The sequence below is a fragment of the Rhincodon typus genome, chromosome 5 (genome assembly GCF_021869965.1).
Source record: "Rhincodon typus isolate 14 chromosome 5, sRhiTyp1.1, whole genome shotgun sequence".
NCBI lineage: Eukaryota > Metazoa > Chordata > Chondrichthyes > Orectolobiformes > Rhincodontidae > Rhincodon > Rhincodon typus.
The window spans coordinates 64,293,793-64,319,742 of NC_063336.1; the positions used below are offsets into that span (position 1 = coordinate 64,293,793).

A 25,950-nucleotide genomic window follows, 5' to 3' on the forward strand; every position below is an offset into this window, starting at 1 on the left:
AATATCCACTATAAACCCACTGACTCCCACAGTTACCTGGACTGTACATCCTCACACCCTGCTTCCGGTAAAGACTCCATCCCATTCTCTCAGTTCCTCTATCTCCAACACATACGTTCTAACAATGCCAACTTCGACAAAGTAGCCTCCAAAATGCCCATCTTTTTCCTCAGCTGACCGCACTGCTGCCCTCATTCCTTCCCTTCCCTCCCACAACAGTGATAGGGTTCCCTTTGTTCTTACCTACCATACCCCCAGCATTCACATCCAGAAGATCATCAGCTGCGATTTCCGCCACCTCCAACAAGATGCCACCACCAGACGCATATTCCCCTATTCCCCTCCCCTCCCTTGTCCGCCTTCTGCAGGGACTGTTCCCTTCGGGACACCCTGGTCCACTCTCTTCCTTAACCCCCAACACCTGTTCCCCCCTGCACCCTCCCCCCGCCCCACAGCACCTTCCCCTGCAAATGCCGAAGGTGTAACACCTGCCCATTTACGTCCTCCCTCCCCAATATCAAAGGGCCCAAGCGTATCTCCCAGGTGAAGCAGCACTATACCTGCACTTCCTACAATCTAGTCTACAGCATTCATTGCTCACAATGTGGTCTCCTCTACACTGGGGAAACATAGCATAGACTGGGCGACTGCTTCACAGAACATCGAAGTTCTGCTCGCAAAAAAGACCCTGAGCAAGGGATGCCTGCCACTTCAATATACCACCCTGTTCCCTGGCCAACATCTCTGTCTGGCTTGCTGCAGTGTTCATGTGACAACAACTCCTGTTGGAAGAACAACACCTCATTTTCCGCTTGGGGATCCTGCAGCCCTCCGGACTCAATATCGAGTTCAATAACTTTAGGGCCTGTACTCTCCCATGTCCCAGCCGCCTACCCCACACACCAGGCCTTGTTATCACACAGCCTGCCATTAAACACTACCTGTTGTTAGTCACAAACAGTCCCCATTAACAGCTATTCACCCTCCTAGCCAGGTCATTATCAACTCCTTTGTCTAACAAACTGTTCTTCTTTCTCAGAGATAGTAGGAACTGCAGATGCTGGAACTTCTTTCTCTTTGGGCTCGAACTGTAACTATCTGTAAAGTTTTCCATTACACCTATGGCCAACAGTAAGAGTGAGAGAGCATCCTGGCCAGCCAGACTCATGTAGTGGCTGCCGCACATAAACCTCTGATTTTTAAAGGACTTCTGCACAGGTCCATGCCTTGGCTTTCAAGGAACTATCAGAAGAAGCAGCTCACTTGTTTATAAAACTGCAGTACAATCAGTGATTTTTATCGTAAATGTGAAATCCTACAGAATTAATCCACCGTACTGCAACCCCTCATTTATATTTTAACAGGATTATAATACATTGAACTTTGAGGGAAAACTGAACGAAGACCTCCATCAGGATTATCGCCTCGAGTATGGCATGGAAAACAAAACTCACACAATTATCGCTTTCTCACGAGATCTGAATTCATGTGACAACAAAGACAAGATTATCACGGTAACATTATTCATTCTAATTTTTATCTATCCCACCAATGGGAAATTGTTGACAAAATTTTGTATCTTTTCTTCTACCAGAGGTTACCATTTAAAATAGTTGGATATGAATGAGAAGCAGGATTAGGCTATTCTTTGCCTCTAACTTTCTCCAAAATTCAAAAAGGTCATGATTGATCTGACTAACCATTAATTTTCTTTCCTGCCTCCTAATAATCTTTCCCTTTTTTGCCTAACAAGATTCTCTCCACACCTGCCTTAAAAATGTTCAAGGACATTCAACTTGAAAATGTGATAGCTGAGTTCCAAAGTCTCACGACTCTGTGAGAATTGTTTTTTTTGGTTTTTCTCTGTTTTGAATGAGCAGTTGTTGATTTTTAAACAGTGACCCCTAATTTCTTGATTCTCCCGTAAGAAAAAACATCCTCTCCATATCTTTTCTGTCAAGATCCCTCAGGGTCTTATGTTTCAATTAAGTTGCCTCTTGTCCCTTTAAACTCTTGTGGATATAAAGCTGGCCTGACCAATCTTTCCTCATAAGACAACCCACTATTTAAGTTTCTGCTATTATGTCTTTGATAATAGCTTCTAACATTTCACCTTGTCAGATGTTAAGCTATCTGGCCTCCTTTTCTGAAGAATTAAATGACATTTGTTACCTTCCCATCAAATAGGATGTTCCCCAAATTAAGGGAGTTTTGAAAAGTTAAAAGCAATGGATCAACCATCTCATTAACCACTTAAATAAAATTAGAGTACTGCAGATGCTGATGATCTGGGATAAAAACCAAGTTCTGGAGAAGCTGAGCAGGCCTGTCAGCATCTGTGGAAAGGGAAATAGAATTAACTTTTTGAGCCTAATATGACTCCCCTTCAGAATCTGTTTCAAAAATGCCTGCCACTGCTTCCATCTTAGCCCACATTTAACTTAAATTACCAATTCATTTCAGTCAGCTTTGCCCTCACAACCTCATAATTGCCCTTATTTAAATTTAAAATGCTAGTTTCAGACTTGCTAATCTCTCTCTCTAAAACAGAATGCAAAATGTGATCACATTATGGTTGCAGAAACCTATTCACTCTGAAGTTGTCAATTAATCATATCTCATGGCAGGTCTAATATAGCCTACTTTCTGGTCATTGTGAAAAGTTATCCTGAAAATATTCTGTGAGCATCTCATTTAGGCTATCTTCTCCCATCTGACTTTTCCAATCTATATTTAGATTAAAATTTCCCATGATTGTTCCTGTCCGTTTTGACACTTCTTGTTATTTTGTCTTTTATGCTGCACTGTACCATGTGGTTACTGTTAGGGAGCCTGTACACCACTCCCATGTACCTTCTTGCCCTTATCATTTTTCAATTCTATTTAAACCATTTTCTCAACTTAGTTTACCACTCATTCTCCTGCTTTCTCTCCACATGTGGTGGGTGTGTATTCATAGCATCATAGCATGCCTTGAATAACCGTTAATATAAAGCATTTTAGGTTACTTCTTATGTTCAATGTGAAGTCAGTGGTGCTTGAGAATCTTGTGGCACCTGTTGGTTTAAAAGCTGGCTTTGTGCAGATCTGTCTGAGATCAGTGGTTTTCCTGTTCAACTTTGGCAGAAGAGAGGCTAGCAAGGAAAATGGTTACTTGTATAGAGGCTCCTGCAAGTCTGGTGAGGGGTGGGCGGTGAATGTGAAGATTGACAGTTTGGGATCCGGGTGCATAGAAGAGTGGAAAAGATTTACAAGAGAGGACCAACAGTCAAGTCAGGGACATGGAAGAGGAAAGAGAAGAGCATTAGGGTTAGTGTTACCAGTGAGGTTGTGGGAACAATAAGTTATAAAATGAGGTGCCAATAGGGTGCCATCAGTGCTGTCCATAAATCTGTCCATTTTGAGTGTTGGCTGATGGAATCATTGTAGGACTTTGAGTTCACCTGCTTTTGCAATATTGCATAGATCTCAATAAGTTACTCTGGCTTTAAGATAGTGACATATTTGTTCTAGTATAAAAGGTCAACATTGTGCTCTGTATGGTCAGTTGTTTAGTCAGTGAGTTGATTTGTCTTAGTCAATTAATCAGTTAACTATCTATATAATGTAATAGCAACATAAGTAAGCATAGATGCTAGACTATATTGCAAGTTTGAGAAATCATTAGTGTACATAGTTACTTGTTACTAAATTTCTTGACATCTGTCTCAATAAGAACCCGAGTCTTTGGTATATGTTACGTGGCCTAACATAGAAAATCTCATCTTATCACCTGCAACTTTTCATTATTCCTTATGACCATAAGAAATAGAAACAGATCTTCAAGCTTATTCCATCATTCAGTAGGATCATGGCTGATCAACATTCATCACGCCCACTTTCCTGCCCTTTCTTGTAATCCCTGATTTCCCCTACTGATCAAGAATCTATCTATCTCAGCCTTAACTAGACACAAGAACTCTGTCCCCACAGCTCTCTGTGGCAAGGAGTTCCAAAGATGTTCAGCCCTCTGAGAGAAGAAATTCATCCTCAGCTCAGAGTTAAGTTGGTGCCCCTTCATTCTGAGACTCTGCTCTCTAGTCCCAGACTGTCCAATGAGAAAAGCAACCTCTCAGCATTTACCCTGTCAAGCCTCTTAAGAATCCTGTATGTTTCAATGAGATCACCTCTCATTCATTCTACTAAATTCCACTGAGTTGAGTCCCAATCTGTTTAATCTTTGCTCACTCATAAAACAATTCCTCCATACCAGGGATTATCCGCGTGAACCTTCTCTGAACTGCCGCCAATGAACTAATATCTTTCCTTAAGTAAAGCGATCAAAACTGCTCACAGTACTCTGGTGTGGTCTCCCCAGCACCCCGTATAGTTGAATGTAATAATAGTAATAATAATAATAATCCTTCTAAATGTAATCCCAGATGAACTTCTTTAGAACATGTAGAAGGGAGGGCTAGCTGAATCTGCAAGTTCAGCCATGTCCCACAGTATAGCAAGTACAAAAAAAACCCTAGATACTAACATGAACATTCAATAAGAGTAAATACAAGGCAACGTTGTTTCTCCCTCAACAAAATGAATATCCCTGACAGCACTATAACTATCAATGCATGTCAGCTGTGGACTATGACAGTACATTTAGTTTTTTGGTTAAGCTGGTTCCAGTAGATAACATGCTCATAAAGGGAGCGAATTATTTACAGTTTAAATTTGAACAAGAAAAAGTGAGTGAGGTACAGGATTTGAGAAGGCAGGAAGTGTTAAATGCGGGAGGTGGAGGGGTTGCCTCTAATGAAGCCAGGACCCACAAGGTATTACCCCCAATATAAGCCTGTAACATCAAAGTGGCTGGTCTTTCCAACTGGCATTTGCCTACCTCTCATCATGGATAAAATGCCAGCTGTAGCAAAACGAGACTGTTGTGTTGCCATTTTACGGCATCAACAGGTTGAAGGGTCTCCCATAAAGTCTGAGATGGATAGGGAGGTGGGCAGGTAGACAGCAAGATAGCCACCTTCCGGAATCTGCAAGCTGGTGGGGAGCATAAAATCCAGCTCCATGTTTCAGAGAGCGTTTCATTTTGTCTAGATAACTAGATAATATATGCCCTCCCTGGATTAAAGAGAAAATCCCTTTCATTTTCGGATACACATCTTCTAAAAATTGACTGAGTCCAAAAAATTTAAAATGAACATAAGTTTAAAACTGTCAAATAAAATATATTTTGGAATAAACCTGATTAAATGTTAGGATTTGGCTTGACCTTTACCTTGATGCCAGTCTCAGGCAAAGTAAAAGATTTGCAACAGTTTTATTCAAGCAACACTGAAAACAATTTCTCTAGTTTTGTATCTATTACCACCATAAAGTTAAATAAATCAGTTGTATAATTACCTGTAGAGAGAAAAATAAGCTATGTTGTGTTTTTCTTTAAGCACGTAAGATGATCAACAACAGTAGTCTTACCAATGGCTGGGATGATAATCGACAAGTTGAAGTGTTGTGCTTCTGACCTTTCTCCAAGCTAACTCAGTCAATCCACAAGCACAAATGTAGTTAGCAACTGACAAGTATGTTATTTATCAGGCCCAACACTTTCAAAACTTCCTTCCTAGAAGATTGACAGCAAAACAATGCCACGCTGTGTGGATTTTTGAAATACAGGATTTCCCGGAGTTCAGGCTATCACTAGGCCTCATCTAGCTATCTGGCCTACACGTAAAATCATTCCATGTCAGGGTGAAAAGGTATCCCACTCCATCAACATGCATACAGATGAATGCTTGTTTTTTAAGCTACAAGATGAAAAGACCTTGTATTTAAATAAATGGACGCTTTTTCTTTTACTGGCACCACTATAGGTTTCTACCTGAATTTGTGGCAGTTGAATGGGCCTTGTTGGTTCCAAATGGGTATTAGTTCTTTTGTACTTCTAGTAATGTATGTTTAAAATCAGCTCTTCAACTATTACTTGCATGACAGTGTGAGTAATAGACCCTTGTACTGACATGTATGAGCCTGTGTCAGCATAAGTGAATCAGACAAAATAGCATAAGTAAAGGATGCTTTGTGCCAAGATCTTTTGGTTGTCTTCCAACTATTGCTCTTATGTTCCCTGTACACTTTCAATCCCAAGTATATAGTCATGGCAAAATGTCTCTTGGTCCTCTCCCGCACGTGGGTTTCCCCCCATTTTGCGTGCTACCTTCTCCTCCAATTAGTATTTGCCATCTGAATGCAATTTCCAGTTCTAGTTTAAAAAAAAAGGAGATTCATCTATTGTAGGTTGAGTGTTCAGCTGATCACTTGAATAAAAACACAGAAAATAAAGTAGTTGACCTGAAACATTCTCTAATTACTGGTGATAAGCTTGGAGATGGGAAAGGCGTAAAAATTAATTAGGCAGGGTTGAGTGTACATGAACCCTGCCAAGTTCTCCAAATTAAAATTGGGAACATAGATTTATACGGTATGTTCTTAATGATCGCTTAAGGGCTGCTGGGATTAACCCAGCTCCAGCTTACACCCTTTTCTGTGTAGCATGCGTGATGGGTGGAATTGGTAGGTGACTTGTTGCTTCTTCGAAATGGTTGAGGGAGGGACTGGGAATGGGAAGACGGTCCTTCAACCATAGGCCAATCAGTGCCTGACAAAGAGACAGAACACCAGGATGTGGAGAGAGCCTAATAAAAACCATTTTCCACCTCCCACTACCACTTCCACCTTTGCTTTCACTCCTTGACCCTATCCTTGTGATTTTCTGTGTCTCCCCCAACCCCTTCTCCCTCCCACACACACTCACACACGCGCTGTCACATATTGCTTGCCTGGGGCTTGGATCCAGTGTTATCCTCAGATTTAGGGGGTGTCCTTCCAGCAGAACCACAGTGTCCTCAGTAGTGCTGTTCAGTGTAGGCGGTTCTGGCCTCTGGCAGCTGGATGGGACTTCTTGCCTTGGGGTCTTGATTCTAGTGAAAGATTCCCTACTGATGCCATTGTCTGATTGGCATGTGGTTTGACAGATCTTCCCGCAAGGAGATACCATAGATCTCTCAAGAACCACACAGAAATTCCAGCCAATAACGCAGTTTCTCGGTCTGCATATGCTTTGAGACTTGCTGAGTATTTCCAGCATCTACAGTATTTTGGTTTTGTTTGGTTGAGTAGAATTACACCTAGACAATAAGCTGATACAAAAGTACTTCAGAGGAACGATACAAAATAATATTTACTTTGTGAGGATGTCAGTAAATTTTAAAATCAAGAAATGCAAAATCCCAGTTCATTATTAGAAAAATGAAACCGCAAGATTCCATGATTTAAAATTAAAGATGTTTTTCCTAGATAGTGGTACTTAGATTGGTTAACTATCTTAGCTAACCACCCATATTCGAAAACCCAGAAAAAGCAGAAATAGGAATTCACAGACATATTGTAGTGGTTCATAAACTGAGGTACAGATTAAGTGGCAGATACAACTAAGGCATATTATTCTGAATTGGCTCAGATGTTGGCATAGCACATATGTCTTTCGCTGTTACATTAGCCTTTCAAACTCGGTCTTCCTCACAAAAACTTTTAGATGTAAAGTAATTTGAGGTGTCATGAGATTATAAAAAGTGCAACATAAAGTGCTTTATCTAAAACTGGTTGTCTTATTTACTGTGGATGTGGGAAAGGATAAAATTAACTGAGGTCAACTATTGGGATATTTCTTTTGTCACTTAGCTTGAAATCAGTGAGCTCAATAAAGGATATATTGAGGAAGAATCTTTGATGTAGCTATGCTTTGATTTCATCATTTAAGCCAAGTTAACTTTTTTTTGAACAAATAATTTTGGGTACTGACAGAGATTCTGATAGGTTCCCCTTTCAGCTGATTCCATAAAAGCCTGGTGAACAGAAGCATAATTGAAAAGTTTATAATTAATGCTAATTTGGGAGGTGTTACTATAGATGGCTAAATACAGGAAGATATTAACAACCTGTAGGATGGGCGTACAATTTCAAATCAATTTCAGTACACATAATCGTAAGGTCAACGTTTTGATAGGAAATGTAAAGAGGCCTCATTCCCTGGAAAATGGTAAAAGAACAGATTTTTTTTGTTATTGTTTTGCAAGCTTTGATGTGATGAAAGTAATGACGTAGATTAATAGGGTCTTAAAAATGCAAGTAAAGCACTAGGGTTGATTCTTCAAGGTACAGAATTGAAAGGCGGAGAAGTTGAGTTATAATTGTATAGAATTGAACTTAGCACAACGTTGGTCAATTATGAATAGTTTGGTCTGTATGTTATAAAGAGGTACTGGAAAAGGTACAAAAAATTTCCCGGAATGACAATAGTAAGGAGAAAATTGGGACACCAGTTTGATAATTATAAAATTATTAAATAATTTGATAGGATAGCAATGAAGAATTTTAACTTGGATGTGCTGTTCCCAATGGTGGAACCAGAAACGTCTGATACTTTCTCTCCTCTGCTTTTTCCTGTTTTCCACACAATTACGATTAAAATTAAAGTGCTGGAACATTTAGGGAAGCATTTCAATGGTGAAAACTGCTGCCAGCTGACATTGGTGTTGTAAAGAACCTCCTAGTCAAAGAGCTGCATCACAGCCACAACTTTATTCGGCCAACTCATTTGCTGTTAATGTAAGAGTTATTGAGAGCAGAATTTTAAACAACATTCGTACATCATTCACATTACATTGATTGCACTTTCTTTCTGTGTGCATCATTATTGTTTGCTGAGACTAGCTTAGCCCAAAATCTACATTTACTATGACATGTTATGGTTGGCGTGTACGGTCAGTTCTGTTAAAACGCGATAGTTACGTTTCTGCGCAACAACGCATTATGGAAATAAGGGGGCCTACGGGAAAAGTGGGGTTAGGGGCAAACCACCAAAAAAAAAATTGATCAAAAATCACTTTGAATAAATGTTCAATTCATATCTAATAATGAATTAAAAGTAAATTTAACACTTCACCTAGAAAAAATGTCAAGATGACTTGATGGTGGAGGAGCTTGTACTGTATCTCTCACAGAAAGCACTTCACGACAAAGCTTGCAAAACAATTACATGATGCTGACGCGGAGACTTTTTCGGCACTAACGTTGTACGTATTCACAACAAAGCCCATCAAACGATCATGTGGTGTTGACGTGTACTCCTCCGCGCTCCAGTGGAATCGCATTACACCAACACAAGTTCGCATTTTAGAAATGGTGTTCCCCTATTCATCAGTCGCGTTACAGCCAATTCGTGTTGACGGAACATGCGTTCTATTAGAACCGACTGTATTAATGGTTACAGGGGTGTCAGGGACGGTTCCTGTATTGAACAATACTGTGTTCTTAGATTCTGAATTCATTCAACGTTCATGGTAGTGTTGAGTTCTGTACTCTGTATGGTATGGTTGAACTCACAGACTCAGTTGACCTTCCTTCTACGTGTTGTAGGGGAGATTGTCTGAGATCGCCCTCAGTGAAGATAGCTGAAGGGTTGCATGTAATCTCAGCCCACATATGGACCCATTTGTGGATAGGAGTATCATCCTTTAGACCCTTCAGTGTCTTACCTTGACTTACTGGCCCCAGCACTCCTCATCACATCCAAAACACAATCCCGTTCCTGCTTCACAGTGTCACCGAAGTATTATGATGCCATTTGACCTGTGGACTTTGAGCATTTTAACCTAGTGGCAATCTCTTGCTCTTCCCCTGTAACCCTGAACATTGATTCTATTTAAATAGTCATCCAGTGTCCTCTTGAAGGCTTCAATTGAACCTGTCTCCGTCATACTTCAAGGTTGTCCATTCCAGACCCTTACTAATCATTGTGGGAAAGAAAAGTTCTTTTTTCTCACATTACATTTGGTTCTTTCACAAAAAGCTTTAAATCTGTGCCCTCTGGTTCTTGATCCGTTCATGAGCGAGAACAGTTTCTCCTTATTTGTTTTGTCCTCACTTCTCAAGATATTCGAAACTTGCATCAAATCTACACTTAGCCTTCTCCTCTCCAAGGAAAACAGTCCCAACCATTCTTGTAAACCCCTTCTGCACGCTGTCCACTCCATTCACATCCTTCCCATGGTATTGCGTCCAGAACAGTACATAGTACTCTAGCTCAGGTTTAATCAGTGTTCTCCATAGGTTCATCATATAATTTTCCTGCTGTTATATTCTACGCCCCTATTAATGAAGCCTACAGCCTATTTCTGAAGTCTAGAATACTCTATGTTTTATTAACAGCTCTCTCTACCTGTCCTGCAACCTTCAGTCGCTTGCACTAAAATACATCACTTCACATTTCTCCATACTGAACTTCATCTGCCACTTATCCATCCATTCCACCAATGTGTCAATGTCCTTTTTGAAGTTCTACACTGTCCACTTCACAGTTTGCAGTTTGGTCAAGTTTTTTGTTGTCTGCAAACTTTGAATTTGTCTTCCTGTTCACCAAGATGTAGATCATTTTTATATAGTGGAATTAGACTTAAAGGCAAAAGGCATGACAGATTTGTGAAAATAATACTTTGGATCTGTCTTTATCTATGTGGCAGATACTACCAAGACTGTGGATTTAGAGGAGGCAATATGGATACAAAATTATTTTTTGGGCTGGAGTAACATTTGTAGTGGATCATTTATTTATAAATATAATATTTCTATATCAGGAAAAGCGAGGGTCCCAATATCAACCCATGTGGAACTCCGCTATCTTATCTCTGAGCCAATTTTATATCCATGTTGCCTCCTCCCTCACAATGGTCTGGAAAGTATCTGCCACATAGATAAAGACAGATGCAAAGTATTAGTTTCACAAATCTGCCATGCCTCTTGCCTCTTAATCAAAATCCACTGTTTGTTCCTGATTGGCCCCTTACCTCCCTCTACTCTCTTACTATTGATGTACTTGCAGATGATTTTGAGATTTATTTTTGTAAATTGCAGGTCTTTTATCATAATCTGTTTTTTTGCTTCTCATATCTACACATTCACCTCTGCTTTGAAGCTTCTGTATTCCGTTTGATCTTCAATTATTTTTACTACATGATACCTTCATAATCATACAATTTTTCCTTTAACTTAATTTTTATCCCCTTTGTCATCCAGGGAGCTCTTGATCCATTTGTTCTACCTTTTTCCTTTTGAGGATATATACCTTTTCTGTGCTGAAACCATCTCCTGTTTGAAGAGAGCCCATTGTACAGCTACTGCTTTTTCCCACTACTTTTCATTATTGTCTATTTGTCCCAGCTCTGTCCTTGCCTCATTGAAGACTGCTTTCTGCCTGTTGATTATTCTTTCTTAAGATTGACCAATGTCATTTTCTACTGTAATTCTGAACCTTATGATACAAGCGATCACTGTCCCCTAACTGTTCCCTTTCCAGACACTTGATCTATTTGGCCATCTTATTCTTCAGAACCGGGTCTAGTAGTGCCTCTTTTCTTGCTTAACTGGACAAATGCAACTGTAGGAAATTCTCCTGAACATGAGCAGGAATGCCTGCCTTTTACTGCCTCTTACATTACCACTATCCCAATTGATAAAAGGGTAATTAAAGTTACCTTTATGAATACTGTTGTTTACACCTTTCTGTAATTTCTTTGCACGTTTGTTCCTCTATGTATTTCCTACTAGTTTGTAGCCTATAAATTACATCAAGCAATGTAGTTGAATGTTTCCTATCCTTAGCTCTAACCAATTCAGTTCAGTCCTTGAAACCTCTGAAGCATCCTCTTTCTCCAAGATTGCAATGCTGATCTCAACCAAAAATGAGACCCAAAGTGTGACAAATCTGTGGAACATAGAACCATAAGTAATATATTTAATGATCAGTATAGACAGGTTTAAGTGGAAGCTAGATAAACACATGAGGGAGAAAGGAGGGCCAGGTTGATTATATCTGATGAAGACGCACAGGAGGAGTTTTGCATAGCGTATAAGATTTGCAGTTGACTTGCAGCCTGAATGGCCTATTTCTGAGCTGTACATTGAAGGTTTTTTTGAATGCAGTCTACTCTCTTTTGACCCCTTAAGTGAAGATTTTACTCTTGAATATAGCAGATTGAGACTGGGATTTATTCATTCAATTTATCACTCTAAATAAAATCTTGTTGAATTTCTCAACGTTTAATATGTTGTACTTCAAGATTGATCTTTTTCAAGTCCGTATCAAGAACTGGCAAGTTTTATCACATTGGCAGTACTTTGTGTCAAAATGGTTCTTTGCCCATATTTATAAAAGCTACCATTCAACTGAATTCACTTATGCTTGCTTTATTTCCATGTGGTGTGCCCTTTTCAAGTCTTGCAACTTCTGGATCTCTTTCTCGCCCCTGAAAGAACTACATTTTACTTGTTCTGTGACACTTACTTGTCTCTATAGCACAAGAAAAAGTCTTCCTGTATTCACCATCATCCAGTATGTGTCCACTATGACATCTGTGACCCGGACAGTTTAACAAGCCATTCAATTTTAACACTGAACAATTGCTGAAAATTATCATGGAGCCCACAGCTGGATGGATGAAACATTTCTCATTTATAAAGTTAAATGACTCATTAGTGACTAGAAGTATGAAAGGAACATTCTTGCAGGTGTATTATGAGTAGCAATTTTCTTTCTAACTGACTAACACAATCTGTTAGCAAGAGATTAGCAAATTGCTCTGAGCAGTTATTTTGATTACTGATCATTAAAATCGGCAAAAAATTTGATTGGAAATGTTAGCCCATAATTCCTCAGGTCAAAGTAATTACCCTTTGGTTTCTCAAAATATCTCATGACTAATAACTTGAGACTTTAAATCATTCTCTGGTTTATGACATAAAGTAGTGTCTGTCCCAACTAATCTTTACATTACATGATGAGAGAATTTATAGAGTGCAAGCATGGCTTTTTAAAAGCGCTCCGATAAATACAGTAAATGACAATAATAAATGTTAATATTCTTTTAATGCAATGAAGTTTTTGCTGATTAATTTTTATATAAATTTAGATCTTGTGTTCATAATTTATTTGCCTACCTAGTCATAACAGTCTGGATTTGCCCTATCTGTATTGTTTGGTATGAGATACATGTGATCCATTTTACTAATCCTTCCATAAAACAAATCTTAAATTTCTTTTGCCTATTTTTGTAACTTTTGTGTTTGCAACAGTCATGTTGTTACATTTTTTTTTCCTGTACCCTTTCCCACGCTAGTGCGATAACTAATTACAAACAAGATATGATGCTTTAGATCAAATTTTTTTAGACTCTTTCCACTGAAAATGTATCCTGCGTGCCATCATTTTTGGTTATGTATTTTCACATTTTATTAGCTTAAGCAGTCTTGGCATATTTTTCATCTGATGTAGTATTATACATTTTGAAAGATGTCAATCAATAACTTAAGCAATTTGATTCAAGTACTTACAGTCACAGATCCAATGCATTATTTAGCAGTTTAACATTTTACTTTATTCATTCCTTGTGATCAGGATAACACTGTTAGGGTGATTTGGGCATATCATCCTAAAGATGTGCAACATGATCATCCACAATATCATTCATCAAACCGTGGGAGGAAAAGTCTTCACTTATTGAACCCTGTGGTGGACACTTTTATTCCTAGTGACGTGCTTGTATTTGAAATAAGACATTATAACGTGAGTATAGCTGCTACACATGAATATTATGAATTGCTTTTTCAAATTTTCTGTTGTCAAAAAGACATTTTTAAACAGGAAAGATATATTTTTCAACTTTGGATTTATTGTTCAAGACAGGTTACAATACCCAAAAAGGATACCACCTACTGGTGTAAGATCTTTAAACTGCCAGCCCTGACCAAAAAGCATCACGTGATAAGGGTAAGCAATACAACTTGTAATTTAATAGAAATGTTTAATTTAAATATCTGCAAATAAATAAGTTACATTTAAGATATTGTATGCATCGTTGGAGTACAAGGAATGGAGGATGAAGCCTAAAGTATTATTTCAATCTGAGTTCCTAATTTCTTTATTTCTGTCATTAAACAGTTAACGTTAGCACTTGTCCCTATTCCACAAAGTTTAGAGAACTAGGGGCTTGCGCTGAATTACTTGAGTGGATTTCAAATAGTGCTTGGGTTGGAGCACAGTTTTCTGAAGAACTGACTTGTTAGCAGAGGATGACTAAATTAAAGCTATGTTATAGTTAGGAACCAAATGGTGATTATGCTGAAATTGGGTCAATCAAATACAATCACATTGTATAGAATATATTTGATCTTTTAAGCATCTCCTATGTTGGCCTTTTGAAAGAATATAGCTGAGGTCTATGCATAGTTTTTTTTAAGTAGAAGCATTTCAAAAAGAAAGGAGAATTTTGGCACGTAAACCATCCCATAAAAGGGGAAATTGGACACCAATTATTCCCAAAAAGCTTGAAGGTATGTCAATGTTGGATTATTATTGCAGCTTTTGGCAAACTGTTTAAAGACAAGACCGTGGAAATGAGTAATGAGCTTTCACTGTGAGGACATGATCTTTCTTCAACACACTGTGACAATGGTTTCAGTTCTCATACTTGTTATGGAACAATGAAACCATGAAGAGGCTTAATATGACTCAATTTTATGATCTATTAAGTGGATTAAGGAATATACGCCTGTGAAATTCATCCCCTAGAAGCTAAAGGAAATATTATTCTTCCCATGACTGGCTGCACAACTATATGTTGGACAAGGGGACAGAAATCAGAAAAGGCCAAGTGCTTAAAACTTGTTAGGATTGTGCTAACAAGTGTTTTCCAAGTGAGTCACACTGGCAACGATTAGGCTTGAAGCGCTGGAATGTAAGAGCTTCACTAAACCTCCAAGTTTCAATTTTACTGCTTGGTGAGAGTAAGACAGCAGGGAACTGAGAGGGAAATCCACATGATATGACAGAGGAATGCTTTGGGCAATTTGAACTCCCAGGCTTTATCATCTTGGAGGTCAGGTACTCTCCCAAATTTGGCATAATTTTGATTTGACTGTGGGCAGGAGCAGGTTATTAAGCAGTACGTCCATCCTAGCAGGGAACAGAGTAAACAGTCTATGATGATGCTGTAGTTTTAAGAGGTGTATTTTGTTCGGTTTGTTTTAGGAGGGAGATTGAATGAGAGATGATGAGCAGTCTGTGGTAAATGTAAACAGCTTATGAGGCCTTCAGTTTTTTTTAAAAGTTGGAACAATAGAAGCAGCCTGGCTGGGTGTGGCCAGCTGTGACAGATCAGGATTTCTAGTTTTTTTCTTAAGTTTCTTAGGTTTAGCTTTTGGCAGAAGCTACTGGAGTTTTGAAAAAGTAGAAGGCATTTTTCCCTCTCTTGTTTACAGCTAAAAGATGGTGTTTCTGTTTCTACTACGGAAGCTGCATGTGAGACAAAATCTGTTTTCTGAATTTGCCTTTTTGCCAAAGGGAGTGTTTGTGGGATGTTGCTATATTGGAATAGTTAATTAGTAATAGTTACTGTATCTATTATTCTGTTAAGTTTTCCAATAGAAATAAGTTATTCTAAGTTCTTTCTTTTATTGTATTTTAATTATCGTGTTTGAATAAATTGTACACTGCTTAACGTTGAGTAGTTTAACCAGTCATACTGCATCTGGAACACAGCAATTTACATTTCCCTTTAAATAAGAAAAAGTTAGGGGCTAGGCTACCTTCTTAAGATATTTTTAGGGGATCTGCTCTAGTCAATAATAAGTCTCATTGGTCTGAATTTTGACAAAAATCGACTAAGTTCAGTTTTGGGGAGCTTCATAGAGGGTTTCCCTCCATGAACTGTAGTGAGTTATCTTAGGTAACTCTTCATTGCACAACTCATTATGCATTCACCAAGCCCCTGAGCACCATGTTTGAGCTATGGTGCACTCAACAGCGACAGAAGCATACAATAATAATCTAACACTGAGGTAACTTCACATTTTTTAAGGAATGACTGGTGTCTGATGTGTCCTTTTGTGGAATGACTTAGGTGCCAAAGTTGTGTTTATGTACAGCCCTAGTTGTTCTTTTTGAAGTATTTGTACTTAAAAAAGGTCTAATGCATAGACCTCAACTGTATACTTTCAAAGGCCAAAATAGGAAATGTTTTCAAGATCAAACATATTCTACACAATGTGAGTGTATCTCTTTGAGACCCAATCTGGGACTTCTGTTTCTGATGCCGTATTTAAAGTCTTACTGTTTACCAGGTCAGATGTTGCCAGCCACAAATAGTCCTTCATTGTATAAGTAGTGTGAGGGAAACAACAAAAAACAGCTTCTAAGGGCACATAGGTGGCACAGGTGACATCTGAAGGGGAACTTAAATTAAGCAGGAATCTGAGAATTGTCAAGGCTTTAGCATTGTAGTTGCACCCAGGGTATTTGGCACAGACCCCAAAGAAATGGGGCCGATGATCGCAGATGACCTGTACATCCTTTTCTGTTGATGAAGTCAGCTGAAATGGTGTTTTAAGTGTGATGTATGTACAGCCTATTAGCACCCCGGTAGCTAGGGAAGAAAGCTGTGTTGGCAAAGGTAACTGCTGGGCTGCAACAATGAGTTACCTTAGAGAAACAAGATGAAGTGGTGTGGTCTGGTACAAATTGCATTAGTAATAGTCCCGATGCATTTGTTGATTGAGGATTGTGAAAACCCATTCAAGTCCCTAGTACTCTCTTGGAAGCAGTCAGTTGCATAAAATCTTAGCACAGCTGTCCCTTGTCGAGGATAGGATGGCCAATCACTCCTTCCATTCACAAATGCTGCTCCAACAGATGACACAGGTCTGTGCTAGTGTCCTGGGACATTCTTAGTCTATGGTGGTAAGTGTCTCATTCATCCGGAATAAATGGCATTGAGGACGATAGAGTCTGGGCTTCTTGTACCTCCTCTGCATTGTAAGAATATAAGAAATAGGGATAGGAGTAGGCCATTCAGTCCTTCAAATCTGCTCCACCATTCTAGAAGATTATGGCAGATTGGTCCCAGGCCTCAACTCCTCTTTCATGTCAGCTCCTCATAGCCATCAACTCTTTGATCTTGCCTCCAAAACTCTGTAGTAGAGAATTCCAGACATTCACTACTCTCTGGGAGAAAAAACTCCTTCACACCACAGTTTTAAATGAGTGTCCTCTTGTACTCCAACTGTGCCCCTTAGTTTGAGATACCCCCACCAGTGGAAACAGCTTTTCAACATCTACTCTGTCAAGTCCGCTCAGAATCTTGTATGTTTCAAAAAGATCACCCCTGTTCTCCTTAACTCTGAATAAAGGCCTAACTTGTTTAGCTGTTCTCAATCAGTCAACCCCTTCAACTCAGGAGTCAACCTAGTGAATCTCTTTTGAAATGCCTCCAATTCCAATAAATGCTTTTTAAATAAGGAGACTCAGTACTCCAGGTGGGGCCTCACTAACACACTGTACATTTGCAACAAGTCCCAGGTTTAAACCCCTATCGATAAAGGCCAAATTCAATTTGCCTTCTTAAATACTTGCTGCGCATGTACGCTAACCTTATGTGTTTCTTGTACAGGAACACAGATGGAGATGTCTATTGGCTTGCAAAGAATTGCCTCACTGTAGGACAAAGTATAAATCAAGAAATAATGGAGATGTGCAAGAAGGGCACTACAATTGTCATATGTGATATTAATCTGTATATTGACTAGTCAAATCAGTTTGTTCAGGGGCCACAATGGTATGTGTTGAGGAGAAAGGTACTGGGAGTTCATTATGGTCAAGGGAGCCCCCAGGTCTTCTGTTTCATGTGTTAATCTTCCTTCAGTGATAGGACTGTTGTCTCTGAGTTGAAGTTGCATGTTCAATCTAGGCCAACATTCTCGAACCGAGTAGGGAGGGAGTGCTGCCTTGTCAGAAATGCCATCTTTTGTATGAGATGTTAAACCGAGGCCTTGCCTGGCCTTTCATTAGATCTTCTGTATCCAATTGAAACTATATCTATCCTGACCAATATTAAATCCTCAACCCTTGTCTTGTCGTTATTTGTTCAGTGTTGTGGTGGGCAGATAAAATACCGAATTTCCTACATTTCAACAATGATTATAGTTCATAAAAGTTGCTCTAAAGGACTTTGGTATTTCTATTTCTTTTCTGTGTTTTCCAATATGTCTGAATGATCACCAGAATTTTATTCCTGCACGTGAATAAGGGCTTCATATGCCTAGACTGGATGTCTTTGCTCTAACTGAAAGGAACAGAACTAAAATAGTGGCTGGCAGCAATGCAATTGGAAATTTTCAAATGCTTTGGTGGCTGGAAATGTGGCATTCAAGTCAAACATTTAAAAATGGTTTAAACAAAGGACTTCCCTTGTTGTGTTTCCAGTGGTTTGTTCCATCTGTACTATATATTTGATATATGCCTGGACATGCAGGTGCACAACAGGTTAGAACCAAACGCAGCTGCTTCTTTGTCTTCATAACGGTGGTATCTCTCTCTTTGGTGGTGACTGTGATATCCTTTTTGATTTTATTTAATTTCCTATCTTTTTGTTTTGCATCTTTTACGATTTTATTTTATCTTTACATTTTCTCTTTTCACTGTCTGCCAATTCAAGGACAATTCCTTTGGAATTCTTTTGCTCTCAGTGCATGAAACGACACTGAGGAGTTCTAGAAACATAATCAGAATTGTCCCTGAGGTATGACCTTGTATCCCACCACAGCTTGTAGGCATGTGGACAGATCCTTTGCCATCTACCCTTAACTAGGGAGGTCTTTCTCCTGATTTGGAATGGGTCCTTGAGGTGTAATCTTGTGGTCTCTTCTTCATATCCCTTCTCAAACATATTGTTCCTCTGAGGTTGTTGACTTGCTCATCGAGCTGGCTTGTTCTCGTTCAAACATTTTGTCACCATGCTAGATGACATTACCAGTGGAGCCTCCAATGAAGCAATGTTATTCTATTCTGCTTGGAATTTATGCTGTCTGGTCTGTTATGGTGAGTAGTGTCACTTCCGGTTTTGTTCTGTATGGATTTGTATATGGGATCCAATTCTATATGTTTTTGGTTGCATTACGGGTTGAGAATCATGTCTCTAGGAACTCCCATGCGTGTCTATGTTTGGTTTGGGCTACAATGGTTATCTTGTCCCAGTTAAACTGATGGCCTTCATTGTCCGAGTGTGCCGATATTAAGGAGAGATACATTAGGACACTATTTAAATGGGCCAGGACACATTGCAACACGCCAGAACTACGCAGGAAAGAGGAAGAGCACCTATACAAAATCCTCGCTATAAATGGATATCCCCACAACTTCATCCGCAGATGCCTACTAAACAGACAACAACAGGACGACACAGTACGCTCCAACACACTGACCACACTGCCCTACATCAGGAACATATTGGAACTGATAACAACACTCCTAAGACCATTAGGAATCATGGTGGCCCACAAGCCCACAGCCACTCTACGACAAACACTAGGATTAAAGGACCCCATTCCCAAAATATGCAGAACCAACGTGGTTTACAAAATACAATGCACCAACTGCCACAAACATTACATCAGACAGATAGGAAGGAAACTAGCCATCGTAATACATGAACATCAACTAGCAGCAAAACGGCATGATGAGCTGTCCTTAATAACCGTACACTCAGACAATGAAGGCGATCATATAGAATTGGACCCCATATACAAACCTATACAGCTATACAGATCAAAACCGGAAATGACAGTACTCACCATAACGGACCGGACAGTATAAATTCCAAGCGGAGTAGAGTAACGTCACTTCATCGGAGGCTCCACTGATGATGTCACGTAGAATGGTGACAAAACATCTGAACAAGAACAAGTCAACAACCTCACCCACAACCCGAGCTACAGATCTTTGCCTAAACTTTATACATTGTTCCTCTCATTGAAACACATTACTGCATCTCCCTTCTCTTTGACAGCATATTTACTAATATCAATTGTACTGCTTGAAACTTCTTACCTGAATCAAGAGCTCTCCATCTATAAAAGCTTTAAAAACCCAGCTGTTTGGTTTAGGTTTGTGTAGTCTCGTCATCCTAGCTTCTGTTTCTGTGATTTCCTTTTGTAGGTACTATGTAAGATCCCTTTGCTTTAACTAACTAACCGGTGTATAATTGCCAGTTGTTTTAACAGTCTGTTTCAGACTTCAATTCATTTTCCTTATACTGCCCTTTCAATCACGTGATAATACTGCAATAGCAATGCCATGTTTTTAAAATATGATCAGGTTTCCAGAGAAAAATACACCTTCATTCCTTAAACATCTAAAAAAAATGCAACTACAAAGATAGTAGATGGAAAAATAGTAGGAAACAACAAGAGTGGTCCAAGGTATTTAATATTTGTAAGTAAGTCAATGAAAGGTTAATACTGGAATGGATTATTCACCAGTTAAATTGAGTAAAGTGCAGGGACTACAGAACATGAATATTACTGAAAAGTGAAACACTTTCATCTTGAGCTCAAACTGGACAAACATGAGAATGCTAAATTTCAAAAGATGTCACCAATTTATCCTGCAGGTGTTGTGAATATGTACTTCATGTTTTAGTATGTAGGTTTGAGTTTTTAAAAATTAAAGTTTCATAGAAGGAAATGAACCACATGGAAGTCAGTTATACTTGAAGGTTGGGATCATGTTGCTTTAAGAAGATAGCAACTAGAAAGTTAGCTCAAAAACAGCAAATGAGCTTACTGAGCTAGAAACTTGGCATCTACGTGGTTGGAATAAAGACAGTCAAGACAAATGGTTTGTTTTGGGAGTAAATACTAAATTAATTAAAAGCATTTGGTGACCACTGAAAGGCTGTAAAACTCAATGCTTCATAAGATCAAAGATGGAATTGTAAACGAGAGATCCTTAACCTAAAAGTTAGGTTAAGGATGACTCCGAACAGACTATATTGTCATTGGTAGCTGTCACATCATGGAGTTGGGTGGAGTTTAAAAAGGTTGTGATGGCTTCATTCTCTCTGTATGTTTGCTGAGAGAAATTGATTGCAGATTAAAACTGAAGCAAAGTAGTGGTTTTGCAGAAAGCACAAATGTTGCTGTTAACATTCTTCAGGCAGCTAGGATGGGAGAAATCCCTAGAAGCCATTGATAATTCACAGTGACTGATACTGGTATGAAACCCAAGGAGTATTTTCTTGTTGCTATTTGAGAAACATTGGAAATTAGAAAAAGCCCAGGGGTAACATCAGCTCGGTGAAGCTAGCTGTTTGCTAACAAGCTAGAAGTGTGCAAATGTGTTGATACTGGGGTGCAGGCTTGAGAAGAGATTGAACTAGTGTGGTGTGAGCGGTCGTTGAGTAGACTATAGTAGAATAGCTTTTGAGTGAGATCCAAAGATAGATCTTTGAAAGTGAAGAATTGAAATCCCTTGTAAAGGAGACATTGTTTTAAAGAGATTTGGTGACCCAAAGCATTAGTAACATCTCAGGGGGTTGCTGAGAAATCTATGGTTTGACTGCATTTGCAAATTGATATGCTCTTAGCACTCAAGCACAAGTTTCTGTTTTCCACATTTACCTCCTTGGCTAGTTGTTGATTTTAGAGTATACATTGTGCACAAACAAACAGTTCTACTGTTCTAAGTTTGCATCGTAATGTTTATTTTGATTGTCCAAAACAGTGGAATCTTGTGGCTTTATTCTCTTAAGAATTTGCAATCAAACTTTGTCAATTTCTAATGACTAAAAAAGTTACTGGTCCCGAGACAGGCCAGATAAATTTGGCAGTCACATCAGGCATCATAACACAAAGGAAAAGGGTACTGACAAAAGGAATATATAAACTCAGTACCTTTTCTGAACTGCCCAGAAACTTGGAGTGTAGCTTCATTGCTTTCTCGGTTGGAAATGCCTTGGCCAATCAAGTTGATTTGCCAAATGTTGTCATCACAAATGTTTTCTCTTGTATAGCAGGTTCTCACTTAACTTTCAAGAACTCAACAATTTTATGATTGTAAGTAAAATGATTTTAAACCCATCAGATTTTCAATCAAAACTGATGTACGTCTATAGTTAGGTTCCATAAAATCATTTTTCGTCAGTAAAGAATTAAAACGTTACATCATGTAAGTTGAAAAACAATATTTTTAGATTGTGAAGTTGCTATATCGATAAATGAACAACCTTTTCTAAAACAAAATAAATTGAAAAATATGCATTCAAAGAAATGTTAACTTCGTTTTACCTTCTGCTTGCTGCTCATCTTGCTCACCATCAATCCTGCTCACTGAAAGTCCTGCTGGACTCACATCTTCTCTCTCTATTGCCCTCTGATCATACTGATTATTGCAGACCCCTCAGTTCAGGTCAAGGACAATCTAAGGTCCAGATCCAATCCACAGCCAGAGCTCTGGGGTTATCGAAGTTTAGGTCCTCATGGTGTAGACAAGTTGAGCTGGGGCTGTTACTACCTAGGTTCTTATTGAGTCACATCCCCAGAGTTGAAGCACTGCTAAGCACCCTCACTCGAAGCAAGGATACAGGAGAGGGAAGTGGCAGCACCAGGGAATGGGAGGTTCAGTGAAAGGGTGGTAGTGAGAATGGCACAGATTGCACTTGGAGGGTCGAAAGCAGGATGGTATGATAGGGAGTGGCACAGACCATGGCAAAGTGTTCATGTTCTGATGAAGTGAAATGACTTAATATTGAATGTCATGTCTCAGTAAACAAGATTACAGGCCCCATCAAGTGAACAATGTTGAAATGAAACACTGCTAAATACTGCAATGCTAAACAGGGACTTGCTGTAGTATAACTTTGTTGTGGTTGTTTTGAATTTGGCATTCTTATGTTTATCTTTTTGAGTGCAAGACAACATGCTTTTGCAATATGTCGCTCTTATTGGCAATTCTTTAAGTGCAGGGAATGATAAAATGTTTCTGGTTAGTTTCTTCAAAAGAATTTCCGAATTTGGTCAAATCTTTTGAAAATCTGTACGTTGTAAAATTGGGCAATGTCAGAAGAGAAACATTTGATGCATTCATAGAACACGCCTTCTGCTTTTCTAACAGAATGTTGATTTAAATGGGCTTGTTATTATTGGATCAAGGAAAATCAACTAGATATGTTAAGGATTCATATGTCTGTGTTGCCAACAGTAACTAAAGACTTGCAATATGTAAAGATTAAGAAGGAACATGCGGAGCTGTATGTGTGTTTGCAGACTGCATGAACCACTATTTGATTAAATGACAACTTGGTTATTAACTCATATCTAGTCTCAAATTGTAAGGTAGCCTTAACATAGCAGGGATGTTTTGTACCAATTCATTAAAAATGACTGTGTAACAAATAATTACTCTGGAAAGGACATGATAAAAGGAAGGGTTCGGCGAAAAACTGGAATTTAATTTCTAAACAATGAAGTTATATTCAAAACTCAATCTGTTTTCATTAGTGGCAGAAAAGTTACAAGGAGATGTGATCCAAGTCTTTAAAACAGTGCCAGACATGGATAATTTAAGAAAAGACTGGCAGCTGACAGTTAAAACTACAGTTACATGCCATTAGCAACTCGTATGTGACCACACAAAATTGGATTACAACTCACAAACCTTGTTGCTGGTGGCAACTCATCTATTAGGTCATTGAATGTTTCCATTGTTGGATTTTTCAAAACCTAGTGGAAGAACACAAAGGGTCTCAGTTTTGGATGTCTTGAGTGAGCATATCTCACAGTCAGTGCTTGTTTTATTAGGAAGTTTGTAAGAGGATAACAGATTAATCATAAAAGACCAGCAACAGTGTGGTCTTTTACATTGCACTTGTCCACAAATCATATTGCATGATCTTCATATTTCATCTTTTGTTTAAGGATGGTGATGCATATTCCATTCTATGATTTATGAATCTGTCAGAAACAAATAATCGCAAAAAAATTATGTACGTTCAATTCTAATGAGCTTTTTTTTAGTTTTTGATAGAATTGTTATTCAAGGTAATGTCTTTGGATTAGATGGAAATGATCATCTATAACGTTTTACCAAATCATAACATAATTTATAACATTTTACCAAATCAAAGCATCATTAGGATAAAATTCATTGAGTTGGCATGAACATGTACTGTTAAAAATTGATTAACCCCATTATATATAAAACAATAGTACATAGTAATGTAGCTATCAATTAACTGATGGAGGAAGCCTGCTAAACTTATCATTTTGTATAAGCGACGTCGCTCCGCCCACCGCTGACATCGCTCTGCCCACCGCCGACATCACTCCGCCCACCGCCGACATCGCTCCACCCACCAACTCCACAGCCAGCAGCTCCAGAGGAGACTGTAGTACCCAGCCCTGCCGGGTCTTCACCATCCCCCCAGACCTCCCCCTCACTGAGGACGAACGGTCAGTCCTCAGTAAAGGACTCACCTTTGTCCCCCTCCACCCAAACACGGACGAATATAACTCATGTTTGGACATTGAGCAGTTTTTCCACCGCCTCCGCCTCCGCGCTTACTTCTTTAACCGTGAGCCTAACCCTCCCTCTACTGACCCCTTCTCCTGCCTCCAACACATCCCCTCCTCCTGGACACCACCCCAAGGCCCCTTACCCTCCCTTGACCTCTTCATCTCCAACTGCCGTTGTGACATCAATCGCTTCAACCTCTCCATCCCTCTCACCCATTCCAACCTCTCCCCCGCAGAACGTGTAGCCCTCCGCTCCCTCCGCTCCAATCCCAACCTCACCATAAAACCTGCTGACAAGGGAGGCGCAGTTGTAGTGTGGCGCACTGACCTCTACATCGCCGAGGCCAGACGCCAGCTCTCTGACACCTCCTCCTACTGCCCCCCTGATCATGACCTCACCCCCGACCACCAAACCATCATCTCCCAAACCATCCACAACCTCATCACTTCAGGTGATCTCCCACCCACAGCCTCCAACCTCATCGTTCCCCAACCCCGCACCGCCCGCTTCTATCCCCTTCCCAAAATCCACAAACCTGACTGCCCTGGTGGACCCATTGTCTCCGCCCGCTCCTGCCCCACCGAACTTATCTCCACCTATCTCGACTCCATTTTCTCCCCCTTGGTCCAGGAACTCCCTACCTACGTCCGTGACACCACCCATTCCATTCCACCTCCTCCAAAACTCCCATTTTCTGGTCCCCAACACCTCATCTTTACCATGGACGTCCAGTCCCTATACACCTGCATTCCCCATGCAGACGGCCTAAAGGCCCTCCGCTTCTTCCTGTCCCGCAGGCCCGACCAGTCCCCCTCCACTGACACTCTCATCCGCTTAGCCGAACTCGTCCTCACCCTCAACAACTTCTCTTTCAATTCCTCCCACTTCCTACAGACAAAAGGGATGGTTATGGGTACCCGCATGGGCCCAAGCTATGCCTGCCTTTTTGTAGGTTACGTGGAACAATCCCTCTTCCAAAGCTACACTGGCTGCACAAAGCTGCACAAATCACTGCCATCCACCTGGAAACCGATATCCATTTCAAGCCCACCGACTCCCACAGCTACCTAGAGTACACCTCCTCTCACCCACCTTCCTGCAAAAATGCCATCCCCTATTCCCAACTCCTTCGCCTCTGCCGCATCTGCTCTCGAGATGAGGCATTTCACTCCCGGACATTCCAGATGTCCACGTTTTTCAAGGACCGCAACTTCCCCTCCACAGTGGTCGAAAATGCCCTTGACCGTGTCTCTCGCATTTCCTGCAACTCATCCCTCACACCCCCTCCCCGCAATAACAACCAAAACAGAATCCCCCTCGTCCTCACGTACCACCCCACCAACCTCCGAATCCAATGCATCATCCTCCGATACTTGCGCCATCTGCAATCTGACCCCACTACCAAAGACATTTTTCCCTCCCCACCCTTATCTGCTTTCTGCTTTCTGGAGGGATCAGTCTCTCCATGACTCCCTTGTCCCCTCCACACTCCCCTCCAGCCCCAC

The 25,950-nt window shown here is 39.9% G+C and overlaps 1 protein-coding gene across 2 annotated transcripts in view; it reads left to right on the forward strand.

Annotated features, from left to right (window-relative positions):
• The window catches only part of moxd1 (monooxygenase, DBH-like 1), a 99,261-nt gene that overhangs the window by 8,450 nt on the left and 64,861 nt on the right, over positions 1 to 25,950 (forward strand). For both annotated transcript variants that reach the window (XM_048596865.1, XM_048596864.1), the window contains exons 2-4: positions 1,365 to 1,514; positions 13,499 to 13,666; positions 13,787 to 13,870. In XM_048596865.1, the coding sequence (XP_048452822.1) occupies positions 1,365 to 1,514; positions 13,499 to 13,666; positions 13,787 to 13,870 (402 nt within the window). The remainder of the gene's footprint in view (positions 1 to 1,364; positions 1,515 to 13,498; positions 13,667 to 13,786; positions 13,871 to 25,950) is intronic.